Source organism: Hemiscyllium ocellatum, chromosome 12 (genome assembly GCF_020745735.1).
Source record: "Hemiscyllium ocellatum isolate sHemOce1 chromosome 12, sHemOce1.pat.X.cur, whole genome shotgun sequence".
In the NCBI taxonomy this organism is placed as follows: domain Eukaryota; kingdom Metazoa; phylum Chordata; class Chondrichthyes; order Orectolobiformes; family Hemiscylliidae; genus Hemiscyllium; species Hemiscyllium ocellatum.
The window spans coordinates 49,203,161-49,219,073 of NC_083412.1; the positions used below are offsets into that span (position 1 = coordinate 49,203,161).

At 40.9% G+C, this 15,913-nt stretch overlaps 1 protein-coding gene across 5 annotated transcripts in view; it reads left to right on the forward strand.

The window, feature by feature from the left end:
• The window catches only part of arl13b (ADP-ribosylation factor-like 13b), a 95,147-nt gene that overhangs the window by 72,292 nt on the left and 6,942 nt on the right, over window positions 1-15,913 (forward strand). For 4 of the 5 annotated variants that reach the window (XM_060833024.1, XM_060833022.1, XM_060833023.1 and 1 more), the window contains exons 7-10: window positions 3,194-3,299; window positions 5,829-6,039; window positions 6,189-6,296; window positions 8,982-9,050. In XM_060833024.1, coding sequence (XP_060689007.1) covers window positions 3,194-3,299; window positions 5,829-6,039; window positions 6,189-6,296; window positions 8,982-9,050 — 494 coding nt within the window. The remainder of the gene's footprint in view (window positions 1-3,193; window positions 3,300-5,828; window positions 6,040-6,188; window positions 6,297-8,981; window positions 9,051-15,913) is intronic. The other variant, XM_060833025.1, reaches the window with a different exon arrangement.

Sequence of the window (15,913 nt, forward strand, 5' to 3'; positions counted from 1 at the left end):
CTGTGATATCACAGATAGTAGCACTGCAGCTAACTGCCTGTGTCAAGAAATAAAGACAATTAAAAGGATTTATTTTCAAAGTCATTCCATCAATTTATTAAACTCCTGAGATTACTATATTTACACAGTCCCACATCCAAAGTTTATGTATCCTACTCCAAACTCTGAATGCCTCACTCCCTCTCAGCAGGCTGTGCCATTGCTGTTTATCATTCGCCAAATGGGATGATGATGAGAGTAGCAGATAAAGTTAGAACATAGAACTCTACAGCACAGGAACTGGCCCTTCAGCCCACAATGTTGTGCCAAATACGACACCAAATTAAACTAATCTCTTCTGCCTGCCCCTAGTCCGAATCCCTCCGTTCCTTGCATATTCATGTGTTTATCTAAAAGTTCCTGTAACACCCCTATTGTATCTGCCTCCACCACAACCTCTGGCAGTGCATTCCAGACTCCTACCACTCTGTTTAAAAAAAACTTGCCCCTCACATCTCCTTTGAACTTGCCCCTTCACCTTAAATGCTTGCCCCCTAGTATTAGACATTTCAATCCTGGGAAAAGATTCTGACTGTCAACCCTAGCTATGCATCTCATAATTTTATAGACTTCAAAAAAGTCTTCCCTCAGCCTCCGTTGTTCCAGAGAAAATAATCTGAGTTTTTCTAACCTTTCCTTAGAGCTCATACCGTCTAATCCAGGCAGCATTCTAGTAAATGTCTTCTGCACCCTCTCCAAACCCTCCACATCTTTCCTGTAATGTGGCAACCAGAACTGAATGCAATACTCCAAGTGTGACTTAACCAAAGTCTTATAAAGCTGCAATATGACATCCTGACTCTTGTACTCAGTTCCCCAACCAATAAAGGCAAGCCTGTCGCCTGCTTTCTTTACCACCCTATCAACTTACATGGTCACTTTCAGATTTGAACTCCAAGATCCTTCTGTACATCAATTCTGTTCAGTTCCTGCCATTAACTGTATACTTTTCCTTAACATTTGACCTCCCAAAGTGCAGCACCTCACAACTGGATTAAACTCCATCTTCCATGTCTCTGCCCATATCTGCAACTGATGTATATCCCGCTGTATCCTCTGACAACCTTCTACACTATCCACAACTCCACTAATCTTTGTATCATCTGCAAACTTACTAACCCACCCATCTATATTTTCATCTAAATTATTAAAAATGTATCACATACAGCAGAGGACCCAGTATGGATCCCTGTGGAACATCACTAATCACAGACCTCCAACCAAAAAAATACTCTTCTACCTCTACTCTCTGCCTTTGTGGGCAAGTCAATTCCGAATTCACACAGCCAAGTCACTATGGATCCCATACATCTTAATCTTCTTGATGAGCCTACTATGAGGGACCCTATCAAAAGGCTTACTAAAATCCATGTAGACAACATTCACTGCTGTACCTGCATCAATCACGTTTGTCACCTCCTTGAAAAATTCAATCAAGTTAGTAAGACATGTCCTGCCCCGCATAAAGCCATGCTGATTGTCCCTAATTAGGCCATCCTTTTCCAAAGTTACAATGAGATTGCTGAGCGGGGTGGCAATCAGATCCATGAGCACGGCAACAAATAGACAGCGGAACGGACTTCAAAATGCCGATTGGAAGGGGAACAGGAGCAGCAAGTGGAGCAGGGTTTGGAGCTGGGCAGCAACTGGACTGCCAAATAAATGTGTGGCAAGACCTTTGCAGAGGTGTTGACCATTGATGGGGTCACGCATGCTCGAGAAGTAGGAACTGCCTTCTGATTTCAGTAACTTCAGTTAAAGAAGTGACCTTGTCTCAAAAAGCATCATGTTAAAAATATGGATAACATAATATTTGAATGATTAGAATAACTGGTTCAGAAAATTTAAGTGAGAGGGGCTGTAATGTTCTTCCTTGTTTGTATAGCAGGTTATATGTTGTTTTTAAATGCATTTCAACTCAGTGGTAACATTTTTTTCTGAGGCGATTGTGAATTCAAGTACCACTCCTGTGATATGAACATATTATCTTGCCTACATGCAAGTGCTGTATTGATGTATTTAGATATCTTTACATGCGCCTTCAATTTACTTTATTAGTCTTGGCATTGAGCTACTTATCAAGAGCTCAGCTGCATACATTAAGATAAATCTCATCTGCTCTCCAGATTAATGTTTTTGCATATTAAGTGGAAAAGGAAGAATATGTGAGTCCCTTTTCAAATTTGTACTGGACATAATTCCATATCATAATACTTCCATGCTCAGAAAGCTGACTGTAGTAAAAGGCGAGGTAACTGTGTTGGTAAAGCAGAAGTCTACAAATCCAAAGAATGTGTGTTCATATTCCACCATGAAGTCCTGATGAAGGGCTTTTGCCCAAAGTGTCGATTTTTCTGCTCCTCAGATGCTGACTGACCTGCTGTGCTTTTCCAGCACCGTACTCTTGACTCTAACCTCCAGTATCTGCAGTACTCACTTTCGCTTCATGTTCCACCATGACAGGTTGAGAATTCAATAGCTTATATCATTTATTCAAAAAAGTGATCATGAATTTCTTTTTTTTTATTATTGAGGGTGTTGCTGGCAGTGCTTATTGCCCATCTGGCAGTTAAGATCTATTGCTGTGGATCTAGAGTCACATGTAGGCCAGACCAGGGGTAAGGATGGTAGTTTCCTTTCGTAAAGGACATCAGTGAATCAGATGAGTCTTTCGTGACGATCTACAGTGGATTTATGGACATCATAGAACTCTTGGTTCCAAACTTTTGAGTTCAGATTCTACCATCTCCTGTGGCAGGACTTGAACCCGGATCCATGGAACCTTACTTGGGTCACTGAACTAACAATCCAGTGATAATAGCACTAGACCATTGCCTCCTGTTAGAATATCATAAGTACTCAATTGGTTCATTGTTGTTCTTTTGACAAGGAAATCTACAGTCCTTGAGTTTGTATGTCAGTCCAACCCCACACCAATCATCATTAACTTCTGATCATCCTTTGAAGTGCAAGCCACTCCTATTTAAAACTATCCGAGGCAACTAAAAATGGACACTAAATATCAGCATTGTTAATTATGTGCACACTGAAGAATTAATTTTGAGAAGTTCTTTTGACAGGTGAGATTGAACAAAGACTAAAGACAATTCACAGGGAAATACTAAATTTTCAAAAAGCATTTATGTCTTTGTAGAGAACAAAAAGAAAAGGAAGAGGGGAACCCTTTAAACCAGGATGAGGATGATGAACCTGACCCAAAAGTAAACCCTTTTCAACCTATATCTAAGGTCATTTCTGTGGTAAGTATTAGAACAGATTGCCAGAAAGACATTTTTTTTGTTTAAATGTTGAATTTTAAGATTGAATCCTTGACCAGGATTCAAATTTAATCACATTACATTTTAATCATTTTAAACAATGTTTCTATCTTTGTGTTTATACATTGCTATTGAAGTGAGGTGAGAGTAATTGCAGTTGACACTAAGACAATTTTTGACTAAATGTGGTAGCAAGGAACCCTATCAAAACTGAAGTTGGTGGGAAGAAAGTTTTCACTGATGGAAATCATACCCAACACAAAAGAGGATAGTTGTGGTTATTGGAGATCAATAGTTGTTCTCTGCTGTTTCATCAATTACTTTCCCTCCAACATTACCTCAGAACTAGGAATGTTCACTGATTATTGCATGGAGTTCAGTAAAAGTTACAATGCAATAGATGTTCAGTGCCTGCAAGCCGCAAAATCTAGGCAATAATAGGATATGTATGGACTGATATGTAGTAAGTAATATTCATAGCACTCAAATACCAGACAAAGATCCTCATCAACAAAAGGGAAACAAACCATCACTTTAATCCTTGATAGTCAATGTTGTTATTATTACTGAATCCCTCAACACCTTGACCAGAAACTTAAGTGGAGCAGCCAAATAAATACTGACATTACAAAAGCAAATCAGAAGCTGGGATTTCTGTGGTGAGAATATCACTCTCTCACTCCTCAAAACAAGTCCACGTGACCAAACACGACCCACGAGGCACAAGTTAGAAGTGCGATGGAATATTCATCACTTATCTAGATAACCACAGATTTAACAACACTCATGAGTCTTAGAGACATTTAACAGAAAGCAATCTACTTGGATGATACTCCAACACAAGTATTAACGCCTTCCACCAGTCCAGCACATTGGCAACATTGTATGCCATCTAAAGATGCACTGCAGTAACTTACTAAAGCTCATTCAGCAGCACCTTGCAAAGCTGCAATCTCTACCACCTAAAAGGCCAAAGGTTGCAGACATGAGAACACCGTCACCTAGAAATTTCTCTCCAAGCCACACACCATCCTTATTTGGAAGATGTGTCAGGGTTACTTTGCTGCTGTTTCAAGAATCCACTCCCTTTTTAACAGCACTGTATGTGCAGAGCTGGCAATTCAACACTATCTTCATAAAGGCATTTGAGTTGGTAATAAATACTGACCTCACTATGGACCCCTACATCCTGTGAGTGAATAAAAATACATGTGCATAAAGTGTGTAGATTTCCAGGAATCCAACAGTAGTCCTTAATTTGCAGCTTTTAGTATAGGCTGTATATCAAAATCCAATCACCTTTGTTCTTAGTGAAGGACATATTGATGTCCAGTTCTTGACTCAAACAATGCTGGATGCGTTTAGGTAGCTAGCTGAAAGTTTATTTTTGAAGGGAATGTCTAGTTTAAAAATCTACATGTTAGAGTTATATGTACTTGTCTTAGCTTGGCATGACTTAGTATTACAACAAAATGCTAAAAAATATACACCTATAAAATTGAAATGGAGTATAAAATTATAGACAAAAATAAATTACTAGATTTTACTAGAATAGTTGCTTATTGGTTATGATATTAATAATATATATTAGCAGGATTATTATTGATTGAAAAATCAAAACATCTGTTGTTTCTTTCTACACGAATATAATGCACTGAGACTATTTCATTTTCATAGACTAGCACTTGAGACTAAGAAATTTTGTAACAGAATATTATACATAAAACAAATCAGTTGAGTTATGGCGAGTAAACGAGCTCTTAAATTAATCGAGATAGCATCCATCTTTTCATAAATTTCAGCATTATAATGTATAGTTTTCCATATGACATTGATTCTCCTTTTCAGTCCGAGTGCCTAGAATGAACAGCCCATGAATATCTAGTTTGTTCATATGCATTACAGAATTCCCTGAAGAGTTAGGAGCTTTGGGAGAGATGTATGTAAAATATTTGTGAACTGTCTGACATTTATATATTGAAATATGTTTCAGAATTATTTGATTTAAAGCAGTATTAAACATAGGGCTTTCTGTCTTTAGAAGTGTACTGCAGTCTGTAGGTATGTGTAGTTAACTGGGATTCTGAGCTTAGTGTAATAAAGTATTTTAAAAGAAGAAAATAACCAGGTGGCATGTTTAATGAAAAATCTAAATTGAAAATAAAGAACAGTTCTACTCAACAGATTAGGTCAACAAAGTTGGTAGGAATGTGTAACTCAGTTTAATTTAGCACCTTCCTGGTAATTCTGTTCAACTGGTTAGGCAACATTTTGTGGCACAATACAATAAGGTCACTATAGTGTCACAAGAAGAGACACAAAAAAGTTGCTAAATGGCATGTTTAAGGTCAGTACTTAATTAGAGGGTGATTAGGTAGAACGAGAGGGATGGCAGAGGCTGGATTATTTCAGGGACAAATTTATAAACTCTTCAACTGGCACATGGTGTGATGTCAAAGGAGACAGCTGGAAGCTTGAAACATTTTGGAAAATAATATTTTTCTTTATTAGAATGAAGAGAAAATCAGAAAACTGAAAGAGAAAAACAAACCAAAACCTAGTGGAGAAATTCTAATAAGTTCTTCAGAAAAGTCAAAATCATCTAAGATGCAAATGGAATCTGGCAACGGCAATCAGATGTTTGAGAGAGTGAAACCAGTCGCCCGTGTGTTAACTGAGCAACAAGAGGAAATTGAGTGCAACCAGAAAATGATAGACTCTGGTAATTATTCAAATGAAATTGCTTAAAGAATACGAAGCAAGCAATACCATATAAGAATTCTGTTAAATTAACTATGCATCCTGTTTTTTACACTCAATAAGATGATGTTTGTACATTATTGTATATTGAAAGCTATATATTTTAAATAGAGTCTGCGAAGAGAAAAATTAAAAAGATTCCTATAAAGAGAAAGAATAAGGTAGAACCATTCAGTACAGATGATGACTCTGAAAATTCAAGCCCACCACCGCCACCTGGTGAGTAGATTTCTTTTGGCATACACTAAGAAGGAGAACCTGTTATATTCAAAAACAAAGGATGTCAGGGAGCTGTAGGTTACGTGCGTTAGGGGTGAATGTAGAGTAACAGGGTAGGGAATAAATCTAGGTGGGCTACTCTTTGGAGGGTCGATGTGGACTTGTTGAGCCAAATGGCCTGTTTCCAGACTGTAGCAATTTTATGAAAAGTAGAATAATTATTATGGAAATGAAGGAGTTACAAATAATGAAAAATTGAGATTTAGAAAAAAAAATTAAAAGAAGAGAGTAACAAATTTGGTCACAGGTTATAATAATTTTGCCCGTCCTCTTAGAATAGAGTTTACAAATATAGTTTTACTGTTTGTTTCAACCAGGAAGCAATAATCTAGGTGCATATAATAGAAAATGCATTATGTTGGACAGTAAAAGCAGGAAAATCCCAGGTTTGGAGGGAATAGTAAGGTTGAAGGGCAGTTGCCAACATTGCCATTATATATCCCTGGCTAGGGAGGGGGATAAAAATCAATCAAGACTGTTTAATGATTTGTTCCCAAAAATGCATATGCAAATATATGTTGGCAACTGATTTTATTTGTTCAAATTCAATTAAAAAATCTGAAATAAGAAGTCGATCTAATGGCAATCTTCCAAACTCACGGCCACTTCCACCTAGAAGGACAAGGGCAGCAAAAATACGGGAACATCACCACCTTCAGTTCCCCCATCAAACTATTCACCATTGTGACTTGGAAATATATTGGTGTTCATTCACTGTCTCTTAGTCAAAATCCTGCAATTCTCTTTTGAATGGCATTATGTGTCAACCCACAGCAGATGGACGGCAGCGGTTCAAGAAGCTTTCATCAGGGCTCTGGCCTGAAATGTCGATTCTCCTGGTCCTCAAATGCTGCCTGACCTGCTGTGTTTTTCCAGCAACACGCTCTCCACTCTGTCTTCCATGACCTCCATCATAACACATACAAGGCTTTAACTTAAATACTTTAATTGGTCTGTAAAAATTCTAGTTGGAAACTTTGGGAAAAATTGTATCATTGTTGTAAAATAGTGGCAGAGTATGAAATATAAGTTCCATACAAATTAGGAATTCACTTAACTTCCCTTCTAGGCACCGATTACTGTTAGTACTTGATGCATCTTAGTAAGAAACCGAACAGATTTTAGTTTTCCTTGTATACTGAACCCTGTGGGTAAATTGATTACATCTAATCCATTTCTGTTGTAATAAAAACATGTAAGTCTTAGTCAACATAAGCAAGAAGCTTGTCAGTTGTAAAATTCACCCTTAAAATACAAGCTATGTATCTGATTTTGTCGCACATGTTATGTCATAAATAAGAAACTATATTTTAGTGCCACCTGCATAGGCTTTACAATGGAAGTCAATCTTCAGTGTTAATCTTTAAATTTATACAATGTAGATGATCGGATACTGAGCTGGGGGGAGAAAGGGTTAGATTCTAGTTAAGAATCTAACCTTGCGCTCCTCCAATCCATTCCCTGTCACCCCATCTCACATATAAGTATCTAAATGGCAATATCAGTCAAGTGAACACTGTCTGTTTGTCAAAAAGCTTTTCTTTAATGTTACTGTGCATTTGTCTCTATCTGTATTATTAAAATATTTAGTTAGTTGCATCAATTCTCTTTCATGGAAACTGTTTAATGCCAGGATAGTCATAGTAGTGATTATACCAATGTTCATGATAGCTGTGTTGAACAAACATAGTGCAAAGATTTCCAATTGGAGTGCAGATCCCTCTGAGCCAAAGAAAATAAATTAGAGAAGCTAAAGCACATTCAAATAGATATCTCTATCATATCTGAGGTTTCTAAAACTATTTTACAGCATTGCTATTAAACTCGATTTCATCCGAACCGAAGGTTGCATTTCAACTAGTGCTCTAGTGTCCTGGAGTGCAAGATAAACTTCAGTAAAAGTTTCAAGTCAGCTGTGCAAATGTTCTTTATCACTTTTTGGATATTTTATCAATTAACAAGAACTTCCAAGTTCAAGTAACTCCCTTAATTAAAAATACTATGTGGATGGCCATTGTTGTCTTTTGCCTCCCTGAATGTCCTAGATATATCTATCAGATAGCAAAATTAGATTTTGGTGCTGGATTAAAATAGGCAGACTAATTCCCTATGTGCACATCTAGTTTCCATGCTGTACATCTCTATGACTCTATTGGAGGTCTGGTGAATTTTGGACTAGGTTTTGGATGCCCTTACCAACCTCACATATTCTGTTCCATTCTAATCATCATAGTTAATTATTAGCAATTATAAAGTTTCATGTAGCTAGCCCATCTGCCATTCTAACATCTGTATAGTAGGAATAACCAATATTAAATTCTGCAGTTTCCAGTACAACAAAGGAATTAAAGAATACTTTTACTGGTGCCAAATGTTACATTTGAGGGGAAGAAAAAATGTTGATGTCATCTAATTAATGTTTTCTTCTATTCTCCTTATATCATATTTTCTGGAGCATTATGTTGACTGCAATTGTTTTTAGATCATTTCAACTCATCTGGATATTTTACCTTTTTGAAAGCTTTTTTTCTCCCACTTTGTTGGTCTTTAACATCAACATTGTAGCAAGATTCTTTTCAAACCAGACTTCAGTGTTTAATAGTGATTTTGTCTATTTTCCTTTAGTCGGCTGGGGTACTCCCAAAGTTAACAGACTTCCAAAACTTGAACCTCTCGGTGAAACCCAACATAATGGTAATTTTTTTTTCAACATTTAGTGTTGCTCAGCATGCTTATTTTGAACCCCATTTAGTTTGTTCAACATCAGTCTCCAACAATGAACATATATAATATAAAGACCTGGAATGATCATTGCAATTTGTTTTTCCTATCTGATTGTTTAGAGATTTTGATATTTTATATAAGAATATACCTGTTCTTTATAGATTGAATGACAAATTCTGGGTATATGTATTTGGACCTGCTGTTGCTCTCTACTTCGTAGTGGGTATGATATGTATTGCAGTCTGTATAACTAACAAAGTGTGGTGTATTAATGTTAACAACAGTTACAAAGGGTCAAAACACAGTTTTATCATAACAATCTTACATATGTTGATATTATTATAGTGGGATGAGAATGATGATATTATTGATAAATTCCTCAACACTAGAGCAGTTTGAGCATCTCGAGTCTAGACCTTGAAATTGTTTTGTCTGTACCAAAGCCTCCAACTCTGTTTTCAAATTACATTTTATGAACAAGGAACAAGAATAGGCACTCTACCCTTCGCAGTTGTTCTGCCATTCAATGAGGTTGTGGCTAATCTGATTTTAGCCTCAATTCTACATTCCTGAATAGCTCAGATAAGTTTTCATTTCCTGTAGTAATCAAGAACCTTATCTACCTGCCTTAAAAATATTTTAAAATTCTGCATCCGTTGCCCTTTTGAAGACGGCAGTCAACCCTCAGAGGAAAAATGTACCTTCATCTCTGTCTTAAATGGACAACTACGACCCAACTATGGGTTAGTCCCAGCAATGACTTGCCCGACTACGTGGGGCATGATCGCTGTGAAGTTAGACTGTTGCTTCACAGTACCAGGGACTCTGATTTGATTCCCACCTTGGTTGACTGTCACATTCTCCCTGTGTCTGTAGAGTTTCCTCTGGTTGCTCTGGTTTCTTCCCACAGACCAAGATCTGCAAGTAAGGTGGATTGACCATGGTAAATTGCCCCATAGTTGGCTAGGGTTGTGAGGGCTAGGTGTGTTAGTTCTGGTGAATGCAGAGTTATGGGGATAGGATGGCGGAGTGGAGGGATGCACTTCAGAGGTCAGTTGGCTCATTGAATCTGCACTGTAGAGATTTTGTGGCCTCTGGTTCTAGATTCTTGCACAAGTTTTCCTCTTGCATACTTATCTAGTGGAATCAGCAGCCTCCATTTGCAGCAGGAGCAGTGAGAGTGAGGACTTGGGAAGGTAAATTTATCTCTTAAATGCTTACCTCATGAAAAGGCGGAGTGCAGGCTCAACAGGAATAGATGCAGACACTGGGATTGCTGGGTATGTGAACTGACATATTCAGGCTGTGGCTAAATCCGAGATATTACACGTGTAGTGTCTCCCACCTGTCATCCTCCTCTAACAAAAAAAAAGACCATGTGCGGAGGGTTGGTAAGGTAAGGCTTTTCATTTATTCAATCTCTCTTGGCATTTTAGAACAGAGTGCATGGAGGCTAGGCAGTTGCATGCACCTCTTGCAGGATGTGGGAGGTAAGGGTCATCACTGGTACCTCTGCTGACTTTGCCTGCGAGAAGTGCACACAGACTGGGTTAGGGAACTGGAGCTCGAGATGGATGAACTTAAGATTATTCAGGACACTGAGGGGGGTGATAGAGAGGAGTTATAGGGAGGTACTCACACTAGGTTACATTTTAAAGGTGAGTGACTGTCAGGAGAGGGAAAGGGTAATAAGGCAGACTGTGCAGGGACCCCATGTGGTCGTTCCCCTTAATAAAAAGTATACTGTTTTGGATACTGTTATTGGGGGGCGGGCAGTGGGGACCTACCAGGGGAAAGCCACTGCAGCCAGGTTTCTGGCACTGATCCTGGCTCTGTGGCTCAGAGGGAAGGGGGGAGAACAGGAGAGTGATAGTGATGGGAGATTCAATGGTTAGGGGAACAGAGGGAGATTCTGTTGGCTGATGGTATGTTGCCTCCCAGGTGCCAAGGTCAGGGATATCTTGGAAAAGTGCAGCAGGTCAGGCAGCATCCAAGGAACAGGAAATTCGACGTTTCCGAAACATCGAATTTCCTGTTCCTTGGATGCTGCCTGACCTGCTGCGCTTTTCCAGCAACACATTTTCAGCTCTGATCTCTAGCATCTGCAGACCTCACTTTCTCCTCAGGGATATCTTGGATCAAGTCTACAGGATTCTTAAAGGGGAGGGAGAGCAGCCAGAACTTGTGATACACATGGGTACCAATGACATAGGTAGGGAAAGGGAGGAGGACCTGAAAACAGAGTACAGGCAGTTAGATTGGAAACTAGAAGGCAGGACAAGCAAAGTAGTAATCTCTGGATTGTTACCAGTGCCATGTGCCGGTGAGGCTAGATCAGAGAGCAAGTGCAGCTGAACACATGGCTGCAGAGCTGGTGTAGGAGGAGGGTTTCAGACAGGTGGATCATTGGGATACCTTCTGGGGAAGGTGGGACCTGTACAAAGAGGACAGGTTGGACCTGAACTGGAGGGGCACCAATATCCTGGGCAGGAGGTTTGTTAGAGCTCGTAGAACTGTCCATCTTCCGTAGTTACACTGGCACCACTCCCCACCTCTTCCTCCGCTACATTGATGACTGCATCAGCGCCACCTCATGCTCCCACAAGGAGGTTGAGCAATTCATCAACTTCACCAACACATTCCACCCTGACCTTAAATTCATCTGGATCATCTCTGACACCTCCCTCCCCTTCCTGGACCTCTCTATCTCCATTATTGACAACCGACTTGACACTGGCATTTTTTACAAACCCACCGACTTCCACAGCTACCTGGATTACACCTCTTCCCCCCTCCTTCCTGCAAAAATGCCATCCCATATTCCCAATTCCTCCGCCTCCGCTGTATCTGCTCCCAGGAGGACCAGTTTCATCACAGAACACAACAGATGGCCTTCTTCTTTAGAGACTGCAATTTCCCTTCCCACGTGGTTAAAGATGCCCTCCAATGCATCTCGTCCACATCCTGCCCCTCCGCCCTCAAACCCCACCCCTCCAACCGTAACAAGGACAGAACCCCCCTTGGTGCTCACCTTCCACCCTACCAACCTTTGCATCAGCCATATCATCCGAAGACATTTCTGTCACCTCCAAACAGACCCCAGCACCAGAGATTTATTTCCCTCCCAACCCATTTCCGCTTTCCTCAAAGGCCATTCCCTTCGTGACTGCCTGGTCAAGTCCACGCCTCCCCAATAACCCACCCTCCCGTCCTGGCACCTTCCCCTGCTACCGCAGGAATTGCAAAACCTGCGTCCACATCTCCTCCCTCACCTCCATCCAAGGCCCCAAAGGAGCCTTTCATATCCATCAAAGTTTTACCTGCACATCCACCAATATCATTTATTGTGTCCGTTGCTCCTGATGCGGTCTCCTCTACATTGGGGAGACTGGACGCCTCTGTGCAGAGCGCTTTAGGGAACATCTCTATGACACTCGCACCAATCAACCCTACTGCCCTGTGGCCCAACATTTCAACTCCCCCTCCCACTCTGCTGAGGACATGGAGGTCCTGGGCCTCCTCCACCGCTGCTCCCTCATCCCCCGACGCCTGGAGGAAGAACGCCTCATCTTCCGCCTTGGAACACTTCAATCCCAGGGCATTGATGTGAACTTCAACAGTTTCCTCATTTCCCCCCCCCTCACCTTACCCCACTCCAATCTTCCAGCTCAGCACTGCCCTCATGATCTGTCCTACCTGCCTATCTTCCTTTCCACCTATCCACTCTACCCTCCTCTCTGACTTATCACCTTCATCTCCACCCCCATTCACCCATTGTATTCTTTGCTACCTTCCCCCACCCTCCTCTCTGACCTTTCACCTCCATCCCCACCCCCATTCTCCTATTGTACTCTATGCTACTTTCTCCTCACCCCCACCCTCCTCTCATTTATTTCTCCACTCTGCAGGCACCCTGCCTCTATTCCTGATGAAGAACTTTTGCCTGAAACGCGATTTTCCTGCTCCTCGGATGCTGCCTGGCCTGCTGTGCTTTTTCAGCACCATTCTAATCTTTAACTTTCCTAATATTGATTGTAACCTACTTTGTTCAAATAGTTGGATGGAACAGTTTTTGTCAGGTGTGTCCAGGAAGCAGTCCTGATGCAATATATAGATAGGCCAACTAAAGGGGAGGCCATATTGGATTTGGTGCTTGATGATAAACCATGCCAGGTGTCAGATCTTTCGACAGTAAAACATTTTGGTGATCGTGATCACAACTCCCTGACCTTTACTATACTGGTGGAGAGGGATAGGAGCAGACGGTATGGGAAAGTATTTAATTGGGGGAGGGGGAATTACAATGCCAATAGGCAGGAACTGGGGGTGCCTAAATTGGGAGCAGATGTTCTCAGGGAAATGCATGACAGAAATGTGGAGGTTGTTTAGAAGTCACTTGCTAATAGTGCTGGACAGATTTGTCCCACTGAGGTAAGGAAGGGATGGTAGGTTGAAAGAACCTTTGGTGATAAGGGACATCTAGTCAAGAAGAAGAAGGAAACTTACTTAAGGTTGAGGTGGCAAGGATCAGACAGGGCTTTAGAGGGTTACAAAGTAGCCAGGAAGGAACTGAAGAATGGACTTAGGAGCGCTAGAAGGGGGAATGAGAAAACTTTAATGGGTAGGTTTAAGCAAAATCCGAAGGCATTGTACACTTATGTGAGGACAAGAGGATGACCAGAGTGAGGGTAGGACAGATCCAGGATTGTTGGGAGAACTTGCATCTGGAGTCACAGGAAATCGGGGAGGTCCTTAATGAATACTTTGTTTCAGTATTCATTACTAAGATTGACCTTGACATTTCTGAGGATAGCGTGAAACAGACTGATATGCCAGAACAAGTTGACGTTAGGAAGAAAGATGGGCTAGAAAGTTTGAAAAACATAAGGATAGGTAAATCCCCTGGACTGGATGGGATATACCCTAAGTTACACCAAGAAGCGAGGAGACCTTTGCATCTCCACTGTCCTCTGGAGTAGTGCCAGATGATTGGAATGTGGCAAATGTTATTCCCTTGTTCAAGAAAAGGAATAGGGATAACCCTGGGAATTACATGAGTCATCTTACATCAGTGGTGGGCAAAGTATTGGAGAGGATTCTGAGAGACAGGATTTATGGTTACTTGGAAAAACAGACCTTGATTACAGATTGTCAGCAAGGCTTTGTGAGGGGCAGGTTATATCTCACAAACCTTGTGACAAAACAAATTGATCAAGGTAGAGCAGTGGATGTGGTGCACATGGATTTTAGCAAGGCGTTTGATAAGGTTCTCCATGGTAGGCTCATTCAGAAAGTAAGGAGGCATGGGATTCAGGGAAATTTGGCCATCTGGATACACAATTGTCTGGCCCATAGAAGACAGAAGGTGGTGGTAGATGGAAAGTATTCAGCCTGGAGCTCGGTGACCAGTGGTGTCCCACAGGGATCTCTGCTCTTTGTGATTTTTATAAATGACTTGGATGAGGAAGTGGAAGGGTGGGTTACATGTTTGCCGATGACACACAGGTTAGTGGAGGTATAGATAGTGTGGAGCGCTGTTGTAGGTTTCAACGGGACATTGACAGAGTGCAGAACTGGGCTGATAAGTGGCAGATGGAGTTCAACCTGTGAAAGTGTGAAGTCATTCATTTTGGAAGGTCAAATTTGAATACAAAATATAGGATTAAAGACAGGGTCCTTAGCAGTGTGGAGGAACAGAGGGTTCTTGGGGTCCATGTCCATCCATCCCTCAAAGTTGTCACCCAAGTTGATCGGGTTGTTACGAAGGCGTACAGTGTGTGGCTTTCATCAGCATGGGGATTGAGTTTAAGAGCTGCAAGGTTGTGCTGCAGCTCTATAGAGCCCTGGTTAGACCATTTTTGGAATATTGTATTCAGTTCTGGTCGCCTCATTATAGGAAAGATGTGGAAGCTTTTAGAGAGGGTGCAGAGGAGATTTACCAGGATGGTGCCTGGACTGGAGGGCATGCCTTATGAAGGAAGGTTGAGAGGGCTAGCTCTTTTCTCAATGGAGTGAAGAAGGTTGAGAGGTGACTTGATAGAGGTGTGCAAGATGTTGAGAGGTATAGATAAAGTGGATAGGTAGAAACATTTTCCCATGGCGGAAATGTCTGTCATGAAGGGACATAATTTTAAGGTGACTGGAGGAAGGTTTAAGGGAGATTTCAAAGATACGTTCTTTACATCGTAGTGTTGTGTCAAATGCCCTGCCAGTGGTGGTAATAGAGTCAGATACGTTGGAGCATTTAAGCGACTCATGCATGGGTACGTGGGAGTTAGTACAATGAAGGGTATGTAGGTTAGTCTTACCTTAGAATAGAATAAAAAACTGGCACAACGTTGAGGGCTGAAAAGCCTGTTCTGTGCTGTACTGTTCCATGTTAAGAGGATATCCACTTGATCAAGCCCCAGCAGGATCTTACATGGTTCAATTAAGTCACCTTTTACTCTCTGGAGGATACGGGACTAGCCTGTCTAGCCTTGCCTTGTAATGCAATGCATATCTTCCAGGTTGAATTGCTGAATTGCTTTCAATACATTAACATCTTCTCCTAAGTATGATGACCAGTTCTGTACTCCGTATTCTAGGATGTGGTCTCACCAACACCTTGTATAACTGAAGCATACCCTCCCTCGTCTGGCATTCAATTACCCTCGAAATAAAACATAACATTCTATTAGTTTCTGGAACTGTAGACTAACCTTATGTAATTCATGCACCATTCTCTGTATCTCTGAGCTCTGCAACTTCTCATCCTTTAGATTATATGCATTTTATTCTTTCTGCCAAAATTGATAATTTCACCCTTTCCGCATTGTACTCCATTTGCCAGC